Source organism: Desmodus rotundus, chromosome 4, assembly GCF_022682495.2.
Source record: "Desmodus rotundus isolate HL8 chromosome 4, HLdesRot8A.1, whole genome shotgun sequence".
Classification (NCBI taxonomy): Eukaryota; Metazoa; Chordata; class Mammalia; order Chiroptera; family Phyllostomidae; genus Desmodus; species Desmodus rotundus.
Genome location: NC_071390.1, coordinates 2,382,319 through 2,402,665, shown reverse-complemented (window position 1 = coordinate 2,402,665; position 20,347 = coordinate 2,382,319). Strand labels below are relative to the sequence as shown.

General features: G+C 57.4%; 1 protein-coding gene across 9 annotated transcripts; it reads left to right on the top strand.

Annotated features, from left to right (window-relative positions):
- On the top strand, positions 1–19,886 carry C4H10orf143 (chromosome 4 C10orf143 homolog). Of its 9 annotated transcripts, none has more exons than XR_008426724.2 (9): positions 1–149; positions 2,155–2,342; positions 4,897–5,028; positions 5,232–5,381; positions 7,292–7,457; positions 7,566–7,628; positions 8,367–8,607; positions 16,464–16,565; positions 17,670–17,685. XR_008426724.2 is itself a non-coding variant. In XM_053923041.1 (9 exons), exons 1-9 carry the CDS (start codon positions 81–83, stop codon positions 19,446–19,448), a joined length of 1,056 nt encoding a protein of 351 aa, XP_053779016.1. In that variant the 5' UTR covers positions 1–80; the 3' UTR covers positions 19,449–19,886. The 9 variants fall into 9 exon arrangements, 8 of the variants coding, with proteins under 8 accessions (XP_053779016.1, XP_053779017.1, XP_045047441.2 ...); XM_053923041.1 differs by lacking the exon at positions 8,367–8,607 and adding an exon at positions 19,429–19,886 and having other exon boundaries at positions 17,670–17,835; XM_053923042.1 differs by lacking the exons at positions 2,155–2,342; positions 8,367–8,607 and adding an exon at positions 19,429–19,886 and having other exon boundaries at positions 17,670–17,835.
- The last annotated feature ends 461 nt before the right edge of the window (positions 19,887–20,347 follow it).

The window sequence follows — 20,347 nt, the reverse complement described above, 5'->3', positions numbered from 1 at the left end:
GGGTTTGGACGCGGCAGCATGGGCGGGGCGCCCGGCCTTGGTAGGGGGAAGAGCTCCGCAGACTTGGGCCTGTGGGTCGCATGGACACCCTGGCGCTGGGCCGGTGGCGTCGGCGGAGGCTGGAGGAGCTGCAGGTTCCGGGGGACGCGGTGAGTCCCCCGGGGCCTGGGCGTTAGGAACGGGAAGGTGGCGCCCTCCGACAGGCCCTCAGTGGGCTTCCCGTTTCCCGGTGGCCCTGTCTGGGAGGAGGCTCCGCTGCAGCCGCCAGACCACACCCGTTGGGGGCGGGGCCCTGGGAGTGGGAGGAGCCCTCTCCCGACGCCTGCGCAGAAGTAAGACCCGGGCGCCGCCAGACCCGCACGCTCCCAAGCCTTGGGAGACCAGCGCTCTTCAAGGGTGCGCGGGGCTCCCTGCGAGGCCTTGAGGACTCGGTGTCTGGGCAGGTGGTGGCGTTCCCGCGTCCCATCTCCCGCCTCCAGGCGAAAGCGCCGGGTGGCTGTGGAAGGGGAGCGGGTGGGGCAGACGTCAGTTCCCCTGGGTGGAGCGGCGACGGGTGATCAGGCTTGTGCGGGACCCGGAGGGAAGCAGTGGAGGACGTGGGAAAGCGCTTCGCCTTCCGGGAACGGAAAGGAGGCCGCGGGGTCGCCGCGGGCGGGGCGAGCAGAGTCCCCGGCAGCACCGTGGTGTTCTGCTTCTGTCCGCGGGTTGCCGGCTCGTTTCCACCTCGGCGACGTCGCGGCTTCTCGCCCAGGGCAGCTGCCAGCTGCCAGCACTCCCGGCGTCTGACTTTGTTCTGTCCGCTCCTTCTGGGCCAGCGGGCTCCGTAAGCACAGGGTCTCTTCCCAATTACTGCCGGCAGGGCATTTTCAAATGTTTCCGCGGCAGGATAGGGTCTACTCGCCACGCACTGCCTGATCACTAAGCCGGCGTCACTTAGGTTCTGTCACCGCCACACCCACTCCTGGGACCCTGTTACTGGGGCACAGGTGTAGCTTCTGTAGCAGGGAGGCTTCACACCACATCGGCTCAAACAGGGTGGAAGTTCGATTCTCTCACCTGAGAGTGTAAAGGTGAGCGGTGCAGGGAGGGGGAATGTAGGTACCCTAAATACACGTGTGAGACTGGGGCGTCCCAGACCAGCGACATCCAGGGTCGCAGGTTCCTTCTGTCTCGGCTCCGCCATCCCTGAGCACTGTCCCCTTCTGCGGGGTCGGTGCCGGCTCGTCGCTGCGGGGCTCACCCTCCAGGCTGGGAAGTAAACAGTGAAGCTACGTTATCGGACTGGCGTTGGAAGAGCTGCCTCTGGCGCCGCTGTGGGAAATGAAAGGGATGGTGGTCAGAGGGGGGGGGGTGTAGTACGGAGATCACGGAGCGGGCAGAGGCCGTGGGGGCGATGAAAGCGATGAAAGCAGACGCCCTCGTGTAGTGCGGAGGAGGGGCTGTGACTGTGCCGCTGCTGGAGTGCCCTGGAGGGGGATGTGCAGGGAGGCGTCCAGGGTGGCTCCCAGGGCTGTGCCTCCAGCACCTGGATGGGCAGTGGCGCTCTTACTGAGAGGAGAGGGTGGGTGTGGAGCTGTGGCAGGGAGGGGACGAGCAGCTCCAGCTGGGCAGAGATGTGGCGGGCGCTGCTACTTCCTCCGTGGTTACCAGGTGTGTTATCTGAATTTCACCGCTGGTGTTGGCACCAGGTTAGGACTGGGGAAGCTGAGGTCCAGAGAGGTGGCGAACCCCCAGTTTAGTGATGCACAGCGAGTGGGCGGTGGGACTGGGACTCACTGCCCCTCTGCCTGCACAGCCCACCCCCCACAGCACAGCTTCCACCCTAGGGCTGGGGCACTGAGACAGGGGGCTTTGCGGTGAGGCCCTGAGCTGGCAGTAAAACGATAGGCTGTCAGGGACTTGGAGCCAGAGGTCATTACTGACCAGAAAGAACAGGAAAGGCCCTGGGCCCGTTCAGTGGTTTAGAGTGTTGTCCTGTACACCAGAATGTGGGTTTGGACCCCAGTCAGGGTGCATTCGGGAACCAGCCAATCGATTTCTCTCTCTCTCTCTCCCCCCGCCACCCCGTGTGTGTGTGTGTGTGTGTGTGTGTGTGTGTCTCTCTCTTGCTCTCTCTCTCTCTCACACACACACACACACACACTCCCTCTCCAGAATGCAGTTACTCAGCTACTAGGCGGTACAGCTCATTCCCTGCCTCTGTTGATGGCCCAGTGTCACTGCGCCCTGTGCACTGTCACCACAGTGCAGGTGTGGGGCCTGCAGCACCCGGGACCCGGCTCCAACAGCTCTGCAGGCGAGTCTCATGCCAACCTGAGCCGGGTGCCTGCCCTGTACTCTCGGTGAGTGAGCTCACGGGCGGTCACGGGCAGCCCCTCAGGACCCCTGGTGTCTGTCGTTTCCCGCGGGCAGACGTTTTCTGAGCCCCACTCGAGGCTCTGAAGTTAGAAGTGAAGTCCTGGGTCAGGTGGGCCCCGGGAGGCAGAGGCACCCAGCACACTCTGCACCACAGGCTTTATAACAGAACTGCCGGCTCAGAGCCCCGGAAGAGTCGTGCTCGCTCCGGCGTCTGCCCAGACCCTCCTTCCAGCACAGCTCTGCAAAGAGCACGGGCTGTGGGCGCGGACGCCCCGGTACGTGGGGTCGCTCTTCCCAGCCTTGGTCCCTCAGGACTGGTGGGCACTTTCTCCGTTGCAATTTCCTTCCGTATTTTGTTACTGTCCTTTAGAAATAAAATAGAAAACAGAAGGATGTGTGCCCTGGCTGGGTGGCTCAGTTGGTTGAAGCATTGTCCTATCTACCAAAAGTTTGCAGGTTCAATTCCTGGTCCAGTTCCTGGTCAGGGCACATATCTAGGTTGCAGGTTTGATCCCTGGTCGGGACACGAATGGGAGGCAACCAGTCAATCTCTCTCTCTCTGTCCAGCCCCCTCCCTTCCTCTCTCTCTAAAATCAATACCCTCAGGTGAGGATCCAAAAAATATATGGAAAACCCTGAGCCCTAGTTTTTGTGACTGGAAGGGATGTTTATTAGGTCCCACCTGTTGTGAGTAAATTTGCATACCCGCTTTTCTTAGGACCCTAATTTCAGTCAGGAACAAAACTCAGAGTGTGCTTGGTAAATAGTGCAAGCCTGAAATCACGCCCAGTCGGTCTAGTGCGTGTGTCTCTTTACTTTAATGAGAGAGAAGTGGCTCTTCTTTGCTCTTCTCCGCTGTCTTCTTTAGACACCTAGCTCTCAGAGAGTTCACTTGCCCTCTTCCTTCTGGCCGCTGGTCCCCTTCTAAGTGGCCTCTTCTTTGCCAGGCTAGGTGGGTCAGCCGTGCAGACGTGCATAGGAAGCTGAGGGGTCCTCAGACAGGCTCACATTCGGTCAGAGGCCTCTCTGCCCTGGTGACGTGGGGTTGACAGCAGGGGCCCTAATTTGTGATCCTCTCTGTCGTTGACACGGTGCCAGATTTCACTGCTGTAGAGCCAGCCTCCCAAGTGCAAGGTCACTTCCCAAATGAAAATGTCACCGAGGAGGAATCTGCTTGGTGGAAGCCACGTGCTCTGTCTGCGTGGCGGGCGGTCTGCGGGGCCTCGTTAGCCTTTCTCCTCAGCGTGAGCAGTCTGTGTTCAGGACGGATGGGTGTCCGCATCGGCCACTCCGGATCAGCAAAAGTAAACTTTATTTCCTGTGTTGGAAATTAAACCAAAGTCAACTAAAACCCCCACTCAGCAGACTCTTTCTTATAAGTAGGATTCAGTTAACCAGCATCACCATTTGTAATACAAATGGTCTCAGCGTAAAGGCTATTTATTAGTCAGTAAAAATCCTCCAAATACCTGCGGACTGAAAGATCAGGGGTGTGTGTGAGTGTGTGTAGACACCATTAGTTACATTACTGCGTTCTAATGATTCACAGGGGCTTTCTGATTCACGGTATGTATGCCTAGCTCCTGTTAGCATATGTGTTACATGTGCTTCATTCACGGTGTTTAGTTTTTAAGATCGTGGCATGTTCTTGCTGTGCTGATTGAAGAGAACACACGGTGCTTTTCTGTCCGAGTGTTCGAGGCAGTCGGTGTCTCTTCTCTGTGTCCTCCACATTCTCTGTGCCGAGTGGAGCACAGGCTTCAGAGGGGCAGGTGCCGGGTGCGGCGCACGGCCTGGCTGGCATGGCCTGCGCTCTGTGTTCACTGGCCCCCAGGATCCCCGGGTGCGTGGCTGCTGTGAGGGCTCACTCACCAGCACAGAGCCGAGGCTTTGAATTTCTTTTCTGTGATGCCTTCAATCCGCTGCCCCCCGCTCCGTCCACCCCACCGGCTCCCAGGGCCCATCACTTGCAGTCGAGGAGCCAAAGGCAGGGTCGCAGGCGAGGGCTGCAGGTCTCTCCCAGAGCTGCCGCTCCTTCTCGGGGGCAGCAGGACACGTGTGACCTCCTGGAGCAGTGCTCCCGTCCAGTTCTCCAGGAGGCTGCCGTGTGACGGGCTGTCTCTGGTGACTGTTAGGTGCCGGGGTCCGTGTGGACTCGGGGCTGGGGCTTTGTTTGTACAGTGTGATGTCCTTGTTGTCACCCACAGCAGAAAGGCTGACTGTGCCTCTCTGGGAGGGAGGGGGAAGGAGGGAGCAGGGGGTCCGGCCCTGAGGTGCAGGCTTGGCAGCCTTCCTTCCCCTCGGGTCCAGGCCTGCCGCCATGCCCTGCAGTGCGCCGCGGGCACTGGCTCACTGTGAGTGTGCCCACCGGCGTCATGCAGTCGGCTCTCAGGGAGCCACGGCGGAGGCTGAGACCAGGAGTGATTCTGGCCATTGGCTGGCTGAGGGCCACCATGCCCGGGTCCCCACCTTCCCGGGGGGGACCAGCCCTCACCCAGAACCCTGGTGTTCCACGGTTCCTCCTTTCACCTACCACAGCAGGTGCGGACCTGACCTCCGCAGCCTCCTGAGCCACTTGAAGAACGTCAGCTTGTCACCAAGGGTAACCGCAAGTCTGCTGACCTTGATGTTCGAGTTGTTAGGTGACCCCACACAGAAACGCTTTCAAAGGTTGGCTCAAGTGCGGCGACTTCATGGGGACGTCCCCAGACCGTGCCCTGGGCTCTCCTCCTCAGCAAGTCTGAGGTTACTCAGAAAGGCAGGGGGAGTCAGGGTTGTTCGGGCTGACTGATGGCCTTGGGCGGGGGTCGGGGAGGGAGACCTAGGTGCCGAGTGGGCCTCCTGCAGGATTCCCGCCTTCCCCTTTAACGCAGGTGGCTGGAAGTTGACAGTGTTGCCACGTCACACCTCCGATGCGGTGCAGTGGCTGGTGACGTTGTGTGCCGTTCGGGGCACACTTCACAACGCAGCATCCGTGCACTCTGCTGTGTGCCTGCCCCCCAAGTCTGGTGTTCCTCCTCGCCGTGAGTGTGACCTCCGTGCCCTCCCTTCTGTCGTGTTCCCTCCTTGGGCACTTTGTAATTCACTCTTGGCGTCTGACGCAATTTCCTCTTCTCCTTCCGCTACTTCCCTGAGTTCATTCAACTGCTGCTCCTGTTTTCGTCCCTTTCTGCTTTGAATTCTGCATTTCTGATTCCAGGTAACTTTCGTGTCCTCAGACGTCTGTCTGAATGTGTTTATGTTTTTAGGGTGTTGAACCACGGTTTTCTTTCTGGTCGGGATTGTTTTGGGGGGGAATTTATGGTACTGGTGGCCCTGAAGCACCGCTGTTCTGAGGGCGCCCCTCCCGCTCCTCGGGCCCCTCCGGGCGCTGCCGCTGCTGCAGGTGCGTATTTGGGTGGCTGATGGAGGGTGTCAGCCTCCTGCGGGTTTGGACCTGAAACGTTCCCTCCTTTTCTTCTCCGTACCTTCGCCACCCAGTGCCGAAGGGCATGTCACCCGCCCTCTTCCCCCTTTTGAGGACAGCAGCACTGGTGCCTGTCCCCCCCCCCCCCCCCCCCCCCCCCCCCCCCCCGCGCTGTGTGGATGGCGCCGCCCTTCCCTGTGCATGCTCTGTTCCACGCACGTGCTGTCCCCGCCCTTTCGTGTCCGTGGTGGATGGCTGTCACACCTCTGCTGGTGTCCCTCCTCTGTCCGTCTGCGTGTCCTCCTGCCCTTGCTCATCACAGAGCCCACGTGGACGGGTGTGGGCTGGGAGCCCGGGACATACCCTCCAATTGGGTGGCGTTTCTCTTAACAGCCTGTTTCGGATTGGGGCATTCTCTGTCTTTACGCTTTGCTCAGGGCGTGGTTTGGGTAGATTTTCGAGAGCTTCCCTGCCGGTGAGCCCTGCCTTTAGGGAAGGGCTGTAGGAGGAAAGTGACTGGGTGGCTGCCCTTGTCTCCTGCCACCTGGAGGTCAAGCACTCAGGCCAAGACACCATTCTTAGCAGATCACGGGGCTCAGAGCCCACGGTTTCCATTTCCATCTCCGAGCGCCTGCTCTAAGGCGTGTTAGAGAGCGGGAAGAACCAGCAGGCTAAACCTGCGATAGAAAGTTTCCACACTGAATGAAACCATTGAATGAAATGGCGCCGATTAGGAAAGATTAAATAAGCACCAGTACAGATCATAAGTTATTTGGCACAAATCGTGATGATGGTTTGCAAGTGACTGAGGAAGTCGTGCCCACCGGTGTCACAGGCGGGCACTGTCTGCACCCAGGACACTGCTAGGGCCGGGCCGTCCTGGCGTCCGGCTCTGTCAGCGAGGACAGTGCGACCGCGCAGCGCACAGTCACGGCACTGCGAGGGCAGGGGGTTTCCCTTCAGCTTCTGCGACTGGTCTGGCACTTTGTCCGCAGTTCAAGGGGAAGCCGGAACCAAACGCTGACTTTTCTGAAGGTTATAACTATGGGCCCCGTGCACAGCTTTTGGAGTGAAGCTGATTTGGTCTCCGGTGTCCGTAAGGAAAGGAATGGCTCGCGTGTGGGTTTTCCCTGCTGCATCGAGAAAGCACGCCACCTAATGCTAGGCAGATGTGCTGAAGCATAGGGCTCGTTGCTTGAACAGACTTTATAGGTTTTGTACATTTTCAATATCAATAAACCAGTCACAGTAGTTTATTATAAGAGCTTCTGCCCAAATTATTAAAAATGACTATTTTAAGTCTATAAAGCTAAGTAAATATCAGACAATTCAGGAAATAATGAGGTTGCATGTAATTGATGATGGTTACTCCTGAAGAAAAGGTTTAAAGTGTTCTCCTCAAACGTCCCATAAACTCTCCCGGCTCCACAGGGGCCTGCCTGTGCAGCTGAAGTCTGCAGGAAGCAGATTTAATCAGAGTGCTGTGTCTCCATGAGGCCCTCTCAAGTGAAACTGTGTGTGTTCCAGAAGCGGCCCTGCAGGAGCTTGGATGCAGCTGTGCAGTGGCGGGGCTGCCCGCAGGTGCCGGCCAGCGCCCGGGGGCCCTGGGGCAGCGAGGAGCCGGAGGCGCCACCCCCGAGGCCGCCTGCCCACGCCGAGGCCAGACGGTGGTCGGGGGCCACCAAGTGCAGGGGTAGGTTCCTGTTCCCGCCACACCAGCTGGGAAGCCATTTAAATATTTTAATAAAAAGTGCCGATAACCGTTGTTCTGATCCCTCTGTGGCTGTGATTTGTTGACTAGATGTCTCCGAGCGGCGGAAGGAGCCCAGCCCAGCCCTGCCCGCGGTGCCTTGCAGGGGAGTCTGTAAGTGCCTTAACCTTCTCACATCCCGTAAGCGTAGACCTGTCCTTAAATGGTGGAGCCACGAGACACAGTCGTTAAACACGGCAGGTACATTTCCAAGGAATGAGGCGTGTGAATGAAACGGCGCAGGTTGATCTAAGCTTTTATTAGCTTTCTTCTGGGGTGCAGACTAACTTGTCTGCAGCTTCAAGTTGGAAACAAATTGCAAATACATTTAAAATGTTTTTAAAAGCAGGATTCAGGGAAGGGAATGGACCACTGGATATGATGAACACAGACATCTTGGCAGGACATTTGGGAGAGAGGCCTCCCCTCACTTAATTATCCAAACAGGAATCAACTTGTTTCTTCTTACCTCTGTGTCAGCTTTCCTTTCCTGTTCCGTAAACTTCCCACAGACCGCAGATGTGAGGAGAAGTGGGGTGTTCACACCATCTCAGTTCAAAGCAGAGGCGGCCCGAGCGCTGCCGGGCGGGGGGCAGGCAGGGCTGTGCATGTGCGTTAGCACAGTAACACCTTTGTTGCTAATTCTAAGGACAAGTTAATATATCTTTGATAACCTTTGTAATTCTTGGGGTGGTTCAATTTAAAATTAGGAATCTTAATATTGCAGTGAAATAGAATTGTTTAATGTCCACACAGAAGCCAGGAGTGTGTGTGTGTGTGGGGGGGGTATCTGTGCATTTCTGCCATCGCCCCGAAAGATTTCTAGAGAAACTGTATCGTTCTGTTTTTGAGGAGCAAAGGATTGAGTCGACAAGGAGATCCTCAGTCGACAGGCGGCAAGCTACTGTGTTTTACAGTGATAGGCAACGATGTTGCTTTAAACCAGGAACTGAAACTGTGTCCGTTGTCACCCCTGTGAACCCCTGGTAATCTGAAGCCATCGGACGGCATGAAAACAGCGCCTCACAGTAGTCACTCCGTGGAGGCGTGCTCTGCTTCCTCGCGTGCTCCGTCTCCAGGAAAATCTCCGCAGGTTATGTAGTTCCGCACGGGGGGAGGAGCGGGTTGGGGGGGTGATCAGAGATCCAGCACTTGAACTTCACTGTTTCAGGCTGACCCACGTGACTGTCAGACGTACCGGCAGTGCCGAGAAGTAATATTTACCTTGAGAAATGTGACCCACTCTGGGCCCAGTGCGTTGCTGCCGCTGACCTTCCGTCTTCTCAGGCGGAAGCAGCGGGACGTGGCTCTCCCATCCTGCCCGTGGGGCACGCACGCCAGGGCTGAAGCGTGGGCCTGCGCGCTCTCAGAGGTTGCGTTCCGGCACGAGGGGCTTAAGGGAAAAAAATTTGGCTCAAGTGACTGATTGGATCGTTTCAGCTAATATAGTCTGTTTGAACAACAGTACCTATTTGATGAGGGTTTTTCCTTCCTTTGTAATTCCCCAAGCTCGCCTCTGCCGTGTTTCACAGGAAATGAGTCTATGAGCAGAAGACCTATATTGATATGTAAATATATCATTTTTTGTTAATGCTTGATATTCTTTTTCATCTAGATTTCAGAAACTGACTTTAAAAAATCAGTTCCTCTTTATTTGTAGTTATTTTCAATAAAATTTCACCCAGGCTTGGGAGATTTAATATTTACGCCCACTATTTCTAAAAGTCCAATGTAAATAAAGATTGAAATGTGAATTTGAAAAGTCACGCCTCTTGACATTTGAACAGACCATAGCTGCATATATCTTCTTCTTCTAATAACATGGCCAGTTTCCCTCCTAAGCTTTAAAATAATAAGACACTATTTTTGTATTCTAGAACATTGAAAGTTCAGTGTTAAATAAAAAGCAAATAGTATTTTTAGCGATGCAGGATCCCAGGGAGCAGTGCTTAACACAGATCACCGGCAGGCAGCGGCCCCGCGTGCCAGACGGCTTCATTAGGCACGCTGCTCCGCACACAGGTGCCCCCGCCCTGGCCGTGTCCCCGTGGCCCGCCCCGTGGCCTGCTCCTGTGGAACTCCTAGCGGGAATCTAGCACGTGCTTCTCAGCGTATTGGGTGCTTTTCCTCAAGAGCCCCTGCACCCTGCTAATTCCCTGCTGTGTTTCTGACCCGCTGGAGTATTAGCTCTGCTCTGAACTCTGCATGGCTGTCTCAGCTGGGTGCCTGAGTCCCGTCCTCCTCCTGTCCCTAAGCTTGTCCTTGTTCTTATCACGAGTCATTTCTCACGAAGGCGAGGTCTTGCCCCCTCACAAATGCAAGGACTCTCCACGGACCTTCTCAAACTCGTTTTCCAGGTTGGCGTGTCGGTCTCTTCTCTGTCTGGTCCATTCTAGCTCACCGTTACAATGACGCCGTTCTGGTAGTTGCCGATAGGGTTCTTTCGGGCGGTCACTGTTAAGGTTCAGCCCGTATTCATGGTGTTACTTGGAAACATCTCTCTCAGCCCTGAGTCACTCTGCTGTGGTTACTGACAGCTGGAACAAAAGCGTCCTCCACTCACGTGGTGGGACATGGCGTTATGACATTTGGGGTGTCCCCGCAACACTGGGGCCAGGCTGCCCTCTCTGCTGTGCTCCATCCCATGCTGCAAGCCCGGAAGCAGTGCCAGTGGTTGCTGTCACTGGCAGGCTCCCTTTCCTCCCACGAGGGGTTCCAAAGCTGGACTGGGGCCTGGGAGCAGGCTTCCTGCCTCAGGCCAGCTCAGCCGTAGGGTCCCAAGTGTGATGTGGAAATCACGCTGTCCTTTGTAAATTCAGACCTGTTACAGGAAACCTACCTGGGCTGCCAAAGCTCTCCAAAATAATCCAAAAGATGTATGGGAAGGGGCTGGCACTGTCAGAAAACCAGGGGAACTGGAGGCGTGGGGTGTTAGTTGGCGCGAAGGTGCCGTGCTCTCAGCACCCAGTTTTCCAGGGGGTCGGTCTCAGACACCCCCACACAGGAGTCCTTAGGGAAGGGGCCACCCTCAGATTTCCCTGGGTTGGGTGGCAGTCTGTGGCCCGCCTCCCCCAGCTCCATCCCCCAGCTCTGTCTCCACTCTGCTGGAGACTGTTAGCGGGCTCCCTCGTTTGCGGGCTCCCTGGCTGGGGTTTCTGGTGCTGGACCCGAGCGTGGTGGGAGGGCTGGGGCCAGAGCATGGCTCCCTCCCCTTCCTTAAGGGCAGCCTCTCAGTGCCTCCCTCCAGGGTCCCGCTCCTGCAGAGACGGCCCCTGTGGCCCCTGAGGGTGGGCATCCCGCTGTGGGGATTGCTGGGTCGCCTGGCCCTGCCCTGTGGGGCTTCCTTCTGGCCTTTGCAAGCGTGAGTCCCGCGTGAGAGCCCCTGGGTTGGGGTCTGTCTTCTGATTGGTCCCTGACAAGTGGACACCTCCTCCTGGGGAAAGAAAAGATTGCGGGTTTAAACCCAGGCCTCTGGGTCAAAGACAGAGAGCCCCCACTTGGGGCTCAGGTTTCCTTCCAGAGCGCAGCATAGCCTTCTGGAGCTCTGGCCCAGCCGGTCCTGCTAAGTCCTACGGGGGTGGGGGGCGTCAAGTTGAAAAACTGTTGGGCCCTTTAATATCGCCCATCGCCAGTGTTCTCTGCTGTCTTTTATCTGGTGTTCGTGGGTTTTATTGCCCAAACTGAAAACCAGTGTGGAAACCGTGGGTTTTGGTGTCATAGACTAGCCCCCCCGCCCCACTTCCTCCCACACTGACCTGGGACCCCGACAGCTCCTGGAGGGGGGAGCCCTCCTAAGCCTGTGTGTCGTTCCGGTTTCCACACTGACTCCACGGTCTGACAGTGGGGGGAGGGCACCGCAGGAGTAGAGATGGAGGGCGGGGGTGGGGGTTTGGTTCGTTTTGGCCTGTAGGGACAGCGGGAGGGGCCCGGTCGGATGATCACTGATTCTAAATGGACATACATTTTCCTGCACTTCTTTTATCTCCAGATGGGTGACCTTTACAATATTTGTTTTATTTGTTTGCCTGTCTGTCTCATTGGTGATGGCTTTGCACATCTGTAGCATCTGGAAATACTGCCGTGGAGCAGGAGTGGAGCCAGGCCCTGGCGGAAACAAGTCCGCCTTTCTCCTGGGCCTGCCTTGCTCTGTTCTGCAGGCCTGGTGTCAGGCCAGGGCCGAAGCCAGGGAGGGAAACGAGGTGTTCCGGGGCAGATGAAGGAAGATCGATGAAGGCAGAGTGGTTCGCTCACTCTGTGGGCCCCGTTCCGGCAACGCTAGTCCTTGTCAGCCCTTTACCCTTACGTCCCAAGAGAAAACGCAGTCGAGAGGTGCCCACAGGGTCTCGTTGATTGTTCTGTGGGGAGAAATTGTGCTCCGTGCTTTTCCCCCTCGGTGTGTAGGGGCCCTAGGGTCCATCGGTGCGGCCTGTGGAGTTTGAGATAAGGGCAGGGGGGTCCCTGGGTTAAGTGAGGGGCGTGCCACGTGCCCAGGTCAGGCTGTCGGGTGGCTGGGCTCCGGGGCTCTCCCCTGCTGCTCTGGCCGGAGTGCCTGCAGCCGGGGTGATGGCAGTGCTCCTGCATGGTGCGGGCCGCTCTCCCCTCCCCGAGGGGCGCGGCAGGCAGGGTCTTCGTGGACCTCAGTTCCAGGCACAAGGAGAGCTTCTTGGCTCAGCCCCAGAGCTGAATTTCTCCGACTGGGTGAGACAAGCTGGCCAAGGGGAAGCTTTGGCCGAGTCCGCACAGCCGGATGTGAATCCCAGAGTGGATGCGCTTGAATAGAGACTCGCTGGCGAAACCTTCTGCTGGAGCTTCCGGTAGTGGATGTTTCTCTGGACGTGGATTCCAGAAAAATAGTGTCACTGAAAACATTGTACAAATTTAGGTCATTTCTCAGCTCTGAAGGAAGACGGCGCCTTCAGATGGTGAGACGAACCAAAGGAAAACCTCTTTCCCTGGGAATAAATATGTTAACGCATGAGGGGATAGTGAAAAGGAATAAAAGGAAGGTTAGCGTTTTAAGGAGAAGGCACATTAGGCTTGCATTTTAGCCTAAGCTGACACGGACGTGTCCCCTCCTGCTACAGGGGGAACGTTAACTGCACAGTTAATCGTGTGAGTGAAGAGAGACAGCAAGAGCAGAACATGGATACAAACGCATCCCTTGTGGCTGGCCCGCGTCTCGGCCTTTGTTGGCTTTGGCCTGGATTGGGCCCAGGGGCCGGGCGAGGAGTGCTGATTTCCAGAGATAGACGTGACTTTGGCCAGAGGAGGTGTGGGAGCCAGAGTCTGGACCCTGCACAAGGCTCAGAGCCCTGAGTTATCTGCCTGTGCCTTAACAGGGGATTTGAAGTTCGAACACCAGCCGTGCTTGGGTGTGGGCTCCGATGTGATTCTCTCTCAGCAGTGCCAGAACCAAAAGCCAAAGCATTAACGCAAAAGCACGCAGATATTGAAGTCCGGAAGGCCCGTCGCAGGGACAGATGAAGGACCGTCCGGTAGCCTTCCACCGCCCAGCCCGCAGACCGCAAAGAGAAACCAGCTGAGCGAAGGATGAGATCTCCAGGAGAAAACAAACGAACTTGCCGCCGTCGGGGCTGGGGCTCGGGAGCCTTCGCAGACAGGAGAGCACAACCCTCCAAGGACCTGCAATAATAAAGGAAACGGGCGCACAGGGGTGAGTATTTGATGTTGGAAAGCGATCGAAGAGGAAGTGGAGTTACAATGAAAGAAGCGGGCGGCACGAAGAAGAAGCGATTGGAGGGTTGGAAAGAAGAACGTCTGATGTGAGCCATACGGTCGTTGGAGGTAAAGGGGAAGATGTCAGGTGAGACTCAGCTGAAGGCAGATTTTGTGAATTAAAAGGTAGATCGGGGCGGGGGGCGATTTTCCAAAGTAGGTCAAGAGAAATGAAGGTGGAAAGGATGAAAGTGTGCGTGGAGTCGTAGAGCAAAGAGTGAGAAGGTCTGTGGGGAGTCTAGAGTGCAGGAATTTCAGATGGGAGGGGAAAGGTGATTAAAAGATTAGAAAAGGCAGTGGCCGAGAGATTCTGGAGTTGAGGAGAGCCAAATAGTTTTGAAGCAGAAGAAGGGAGAGGGAGATCCCCTGTCAGATGCCAAGACACATGGCCAAGCTGCTTTGATTCAGATGGCGTGCCACGGCCCCAGAGCAGACACGTGGACCGGTGAGTAAAACCCAGGGCCTTGCACACGCACGGGCGGCCGCTTCATACGTTACAGAGAAGGTCACTACAGATCACTGGGAGGCGACCGGGCGGTCTGTAAATTCTGTAAATTGTGAGGACAGTCGGCCACCCCAGTGTGAGCAAAGATGAAAGGAGACCTCTGCCTCTCATGAAAGGCCGGCACGTGGGGGGAGGAAAGAACCTCAATGTGCAAAACCAAAACAACCAGATGCCTTTCGATTTCTACTAGAAAATACAGGAGAATGTATTTATGAAGCCAGGTGGGTTTATAAAACGCAACAAATCCACAGGGTTGAATTTAATGTGTTTGTGTTAAATCTCGTTGCATGTCAGAATTCCCTCATCACCGTTTGCGAATGTGGCCCAAAGCCGGGAAATCTGAGCAACATACACAGTAGGAAGTAGTGGGTAAATAAATGGGCGGAGCACGTGACTCGGCAAGAGAAGAGGAAACCCAATTAGTCGTAAGTGGATGTTTAACCTCACTAGTAGCCAAGGGCGTACAATTTAAAGCACCAAATTAGCAAAAATGGAACTTAGCTGTTGCCAGTGTGGGTGAGGGTAACATTTAGATGCAATTTTAAACATGTAAAACATTCAAGCCTATTGAATAAAGAATAAAAAGATCCCCGAGAAAGACGACCGTCAGGCCTGGGCTCAGAGGGGGTTTCAGTGGCATCTGTGATGTCATCTCTTCCGCTGTGTGGTGGTGCGTGGGTGGTGCTTGGTTGCTACGTGTCCCTTGTGTGTGCCTGAGGACCCACGGTCACTCTTGGGCGGGGCGTGTGCATGCACTCATGTGGGGAGACTGGAGAGCGTTTGAGACAGAAGGGACTGGCCTTCCATGAAGGAACAGTACTTCGGCTGACGACAGACCTCTTCTTAGGGACAGTGGACACTAGAAGGCGCTGGAATGGAATCTTTCAAATAGTGAGGGACTGGGCCCCTGTGAGTGTGGGGGCTGGGCCACCCCAGGCGCTTTCAGGGGTCACAAATGACCTGGCCGGAAGGAGCATGCGGGCGACTCGATGTGGGAAAATTACTGCGTTGTCAGATCAAGAGGTTAAAAATCATCTCAGTGCTTGGGAGACAGAGCTCGGTCACCTGCGGATCCCATTTGTGGTGAAACAGCACGCCAGGGACACAAGCGTTTCTCCCGACGAGGGTCGGGCAGCCTCGCACGCAGTGGGGGCGCTGCTGTTGCCAGAGAATAAAGGACCAGTCAGCTTGTTACCGCCGCCTTTGCTGAGCGCACCAGGGTTCCTAGCTGGGACAATAAGGCAAGTAAAAAAGGAACAGCAGATGCAGAATTGTAAAGGAAAAATTAAGTTGTTGTTTCCTGCTGATGAGATTCATGGAAAACCCAAGAAACACGCAGCTAGATTACCAGAACCGGGGCCCACCGAGGCCGTCACGTTCAGGGTGAACTTGCGGGAGCGGAGTGCTCGTAGGCAGGAGTAACTAGAGGAGCCCCCTCACATCTTCTCTGCGCATGGGTCCGAGTTACTCCCCAGGGTCCTTGAGTTTCAGCCTGAAGGGCTCCCTCCAGCGCTTCTCGTGGGGCCGGACTGCTAGTGACAGGTCTGCTCTTTCTGTCTGTCCAGCGCCGTCTCAGCCCCCGCCCCAGCCCCTGCCCCGCTTTGGAAGGGCGTATGTTGGGAAGAGAACTCGTGGCTGACAGTGTCTCTGTCAGCTGTCAGCACTGCGACGTCATCTCACTGCCGTGTGACGCCCACATCTCTGAGGAGGCTCCCTGGTCCGTGATACATCCCTTCTCTCTGCTTTCGAGATTCTTTGACTTTCTGATGTTTTTATTGCAGTGGGTCTGGTGTGGATCTCTCTGGGTTGTTCTTAGTTGTGCTTCACTGGGCTTCTTGGGTGCGTGGATTTGCGTTTTCACCCGATGGGAGGCCTTTTTGGCCGTTGTTTCTACAGCTGTTCTCTCTGCCCCCTCCCTCTCCCTCTGCTTCTAAAAGCCTGCCGTGTGCACCGAAACGTTGAATGCCGTTCTGCAGGGTTCGGAGGCTCTGTTCATTTTTCTTCATTTTCTTTCTGTTCTTCAAACTGAATAATCTCAATTGATTTCGTGTTTACGGGTTGTTTCATCTCCGTTTCAATCTGCTGTTGAACCTTTCCAGTAAATTTTTCATTTTGGTTATTATACTGCTTCACTGTAGAATCTCTGTAGTTTTTTAAAATTCCTTCCTCTTCAATGACATGCTCTACGTGGAGGGTGGGGGTACTTCCCTTTCGTCTCGCACACGTTTAACGTGGCTGAGTTGGGGTCGTTCTCCAGTAGGGCCGCTGTCTGGGTGTCCCCACCTGTCTGCCCTCTCCGGCACCCACCCCGGAGGCCAGCGCCATGTGTCCGCACCGGGGGCCCTCTGGCTTCCTTTCGGGACTGCCACCCTGGGCCAGGGGGCAGCAGCAGGAAGTGGGGGAGGAGGGCAGGGCACTCGCCTGCGTCCCAGGTGCACTCCTCGCACTGAGCCCACCATGTGCGACACACCCTCCTCGTGGGTCCTGGGGGCCGTTCCTTCCCCGTCCCTTTCGTCTGGCCCCTGCACTGTCCCCTGCAGCCCCCCTCCCCCGCTCCGTGACCACGTGAGTTTCCTGTTTGCACGTGCTGCCTGTTTCCTGTCGGGACCCTGCAGGCGGGCAGGACGGGGAGGCAGGTGTGTAACAGTTGTGGAATGTGCTCGGGGTGTGCGTAGGTGTTTGTCGTAAAGATCTCTCATCACACACAGACTCGCACCAGCTTCCCTTGGACGAGGCCTTACAAGAGGAAGCTTCTGTGCTGGGCCTTTGAGGAGCTCCGCAGAGTGGGGCCGCGCTCTGCGGCAGGAAAGGTGAGAGTGGCGTCAGAGAAGGGACGCGGCTCCGCAGGCAGGCAGTGGCTGTGGGAGTCGCACACATCAGTAGGCCACAGAGCCGGCCAGGGCTCCACGCGCTGACTGCGGGGGGGAGCGGGCTGGGGTCAGTGGCTGTGGGGGGGTGGGGGCGGTCCAGAGTCCCCTTTCTCCTCCCGGGATGCGTGAGCGGAGGTGTCGCCGTGGTTCCCGGGTGGATGAGGAACTCACCTGTTGGCCTTGCCCTTCCGGCCAGCCCTGGACAGGTGAGGGGGAGCCCAGGCAGGACATTCTTAGTAAGGAGGGCTTGGGAAAGGGTTCGTGAACCGCGGCCAGTGCCGTGTGAGGGATGAGGGAGGAGCCGTGCAGAAGGGGCTCCACAGTGGGAGCAGCTGGAGGAGCGGGACCCGAGGCCCTTTGGACCCCAACATGAGGAACAAAAACTCTTCAAAAAACATGCTTGTCTCGCCTGGTGAAAAACACTGGAATCAGGTTGTATCAAACACAGTGTGTTTGCACCGTCACCCGTCAGAACACTGCAGGCTGACTCCACGTGCAGAGAGGCGTTCTCACTGGCCGCGGGGACCTCAGCTGACCCACAGGGCGCAGCTGACCCTTCCTTCCGACCGTCGGCCCGAGGTGGGGCCTGGCATCTCCCCACCGACATGCATGCCCCCCACGGCCAGTCCAGGCCTGCGGCCATGGCAGGGTCGTGCCACCCCTGTCTGGATGGGGGGCGGGACAGGCTCCTCCTTGGCGGTCAGTGCGGCCCCGTGCTCTGAGAGGGACGGTGACTACCTGGGACGGGTGGAGAAGTGGGCAGGACCCCGTGGGAAGCTGACGTCTCGTCTGGGGACGGAGCATGGGCTGCAGGGGTTAAACGGGCCATTTCTGCAGGTTCCTTTGGTTTAAGAGTCCGGGTCCCGGTCCTCTTATTGGTGTGGCTCCGTCTACATAATGGTCCCCAAGTCTTACTCGTTCTGCCCCAACTTGTCCCCAACTTGGCAGATGGCAGAGACCTCCCATCTGCCAGGGAGGTGGGGGTGGCGCAGGAATGAGACTTTCTGTGAGGACCCTTTGTAAAGCGTCGCTTTGTTTTCTGAGCCACGTGGCAGTGACAAGATGACATCAACAAAAAGCATTGTCCCCGCCCGCGCCCCAGCAGCCAGGACTGGGCTTCCCAGGCGTCTGCCCTTCTGCCCGGGGCCGCCCTTCCCCACCTGGGGCCCACCACAGGCAGGAAGCAGGACAAGTCTCCTGGCCAAAGGAGGTGAGGAATGCCGCATCCCTCCCCCCCGCGTTTCGGAGATTTAAGGTGGGTTAGACTCTTAAAGACCCTGAGCGTCACAGTAAAGAAACCTGTTTCATTTTCTTCAGTGTGTGTTTCTAAAATGCCCTTTTGTAATCGAGTGCTTGTCACACGTGTCCTTCCGAGACCTCAGAGGACTCAGGCCTGATGAACAAACCCGCCCTGCACTCCTCACCGCATCCAGGGCCTCCACGGCCTGGGCGCCACCGGATTGCTTGGGAATCCCCCGTCTCAGCCCCTGCGCAACACGTCAGAGGGCCTCTCCAGCCCTGCAGCACCCTGGCCCCGGGCAGTCCTTGCCGCCTGGTTGTCCTCTCCTTCCTCGTAGGACTTGGCTCTGCCTGGGCGGTTCCCTCGGGACCCCTGTTTTGTGCGGAGCCTCCCCGACCCTCACCAGCTAGAACCAGTGCCATTGTCCCTTTGAGGCAGCTCACCAAGGAGCCGCCCTGTGGGTCAGCTGCCATCAGGAAGGCCTGAATCTCCTGTTGGGTGCCCATGGCTCCGGGAAGCCCCTGACTGCAGGGAAGCTGGGACGCCGTTGTGGAGCCGATACTGTCCTCCCACTGCTGGGCCCACCCCACGCTTCCTGGCCCCTGCTGGCCCAGGGAGCCCTCTGCCACCTCAGCATAGCCTTGGAGAGCAGGGCTGTCTCCGCCAGTGGGCTGCAGAGCCACGCTGTGCTTCCCCAGTGTGGCCCCCGCGTGTGACAAAGGTTTCTAAATGCTGGACAAGACCCCTCACTTTCCGGTGGCGCAGTGTCTGGCCACCATCTTGTCTCTGCAGGTAAGGGTGAGGGGGCACGAGGCCGGCTCCAGAAGACGGGGGGCGGCAGGCCCTGGTGGGTTGGTGACCACCCCAGGCTGTGCCCCATCCCCGTGCCCTGAGAGGAGCCGCTTTCGTGTTGAATCCCAGCTCAGCATTTGGACGTCGTGTCTAAGAATTCTGTGTCATGGACGTGCAGGTGTTTTCACTCCCTTTCCCTCGAGGGCAAAGGAGAGGCAGCACTGGCTGTGGCCACTGGGCGCACCAGGCACCACAGGAGGTGCTCCGACTGCACGGCAGCCCTTCCCGCACCCGCAGACCCGCGCCGTGTCGCTGCACTGAGCGCGGCAGCGCGGAGTGGACACTGGGCTTGTTCACGTGGGAGGCCGGACCCTCCCCGGCAGAAAGGCCCTGGCTCGCTGAGGGCTCAGGTGGTGCGCGGCAATTTGTCACTAGTGTTCTCGATGAGACATGTGTGTCTTCGGACACTGTGCTGTCACACTCACTGGGCTGCAGTGCAGCGCAGGCAGTGTCCCTGTGAGCCCGGGACCATCAGACCTGCGCATCCCTCCCGCCGCGGTTCTCGCTTCACCGCGCTGGTCCTCACTGGGCTACGTGTCCCTGAGGTGCGCCCTGTCCGCGCTGCAAGCTCGCACGGCCTCAGTGAGGCCGCACTCACAAGTGTAGCCCGGCACCTTGAAGCGCAGCGCCGCGTGCCGGCAAACACACAGCCCTGGCCGAGGAGTTCAGTCAGTGGAATCAACGCCCACCTGTGCTCTTGTGTCGTTTCAGGGACATTTCAACCACTCTGAGAGTCACTAGAAGGTGCGAGTCGGAAAAGGGACATTCCAGTGTTGGTTGTGAGCCTCCACGTGGCGGCGAATGTGAACCCCTTACAGATGGATGGGGGCGCCCACCTGTCCCCTCGTCCAGGTAACCCACCGTCCTCCAACATGGAGCCCGAGCACACCGTCACTTGCAGAGAGCCTGCACACCGCCAGCACTTCTGAAGCCTTCTTCCCGTGTGTCTTGGTTGAGAGGGAGCCTAGTGGTATCTTTCAGAAACTTCAGTCTCAAATTTCCTGTGAGGTTGGAGAGCCTGTGGCTCGCGGGAGGAGCCACAGCCCGATGCAGGGGCCCTGTGGGTGCCCCAGGGCTGCCCGTACACTCTTTTCTAGTGGAGACCCTTATTTTTGTAATTCCGTGTCCTGTAACCTGGAACTGATTTCAGTAAATGCTTGTTTCCAAACTGTTCTGTGTAATTCTGCAACCAGGTGTATCAGACACAGGGCCCCTGTGATGTGAAATGGCCGTTCCGCTTTCATCCTGGGTTTTCAGTGCGTCGCCTGAGTGGGGAGACGGGTGCCGTCCTCCCTGTGTCCGGAGGCTCCCCGAGATGTCCTGTCCCCTGCGGACAAGGTCCTAACAGGTTCCGTGGGTGACAGGGTCTGTGTCCGGTTCTCTCCCTTCCCGGACCAGAGGCAGGATGAAGCCCCGGGCTCCGGGGATGGCGTGCGTCCCCCTCGTGGGCCGGCTCTCCGCCCAGACCGTGAGCGTGTAGTCCCGCGGGGAGCTTCGCCTCGGGAGGCCAGACAGCAGAGGACGAGGAGCCGGGGGCACGCCCGGCCCCGGGGTCCAGAGGTTGCTAGACAGCTAGCCCGAGTGAGGTCACAGCTGTGGCAGATGCGGGGGTGCCCCACCTATGCCCAGC

Excerpts from the sequence above, each read along its gene's own strand:
- C4H10orf143 (XM_053923041.1), top strand. The coding sequence starts at position 81 with ATGGACACCCTGGCGCTGGGCCGGTGGCGTCGGCGGAGGCTGGAGGAG. Across the intron at positions 7,458-7,565 it reads GGGGGCCACCAAGTGCAGGG|ATGTCTCCGAGCGGCGGAAG; the intron begins GTAGGTTCCTGT and ends TTTGTTGACTAG. Across the intron at positions 17,836-19,428 it reads AAGTCTCCTGGCCAAAGGAG|GGACATTTCAACCACTCTGA; the intron begins GTGAGGAATGCC and ends GTGTCGTTTCAG.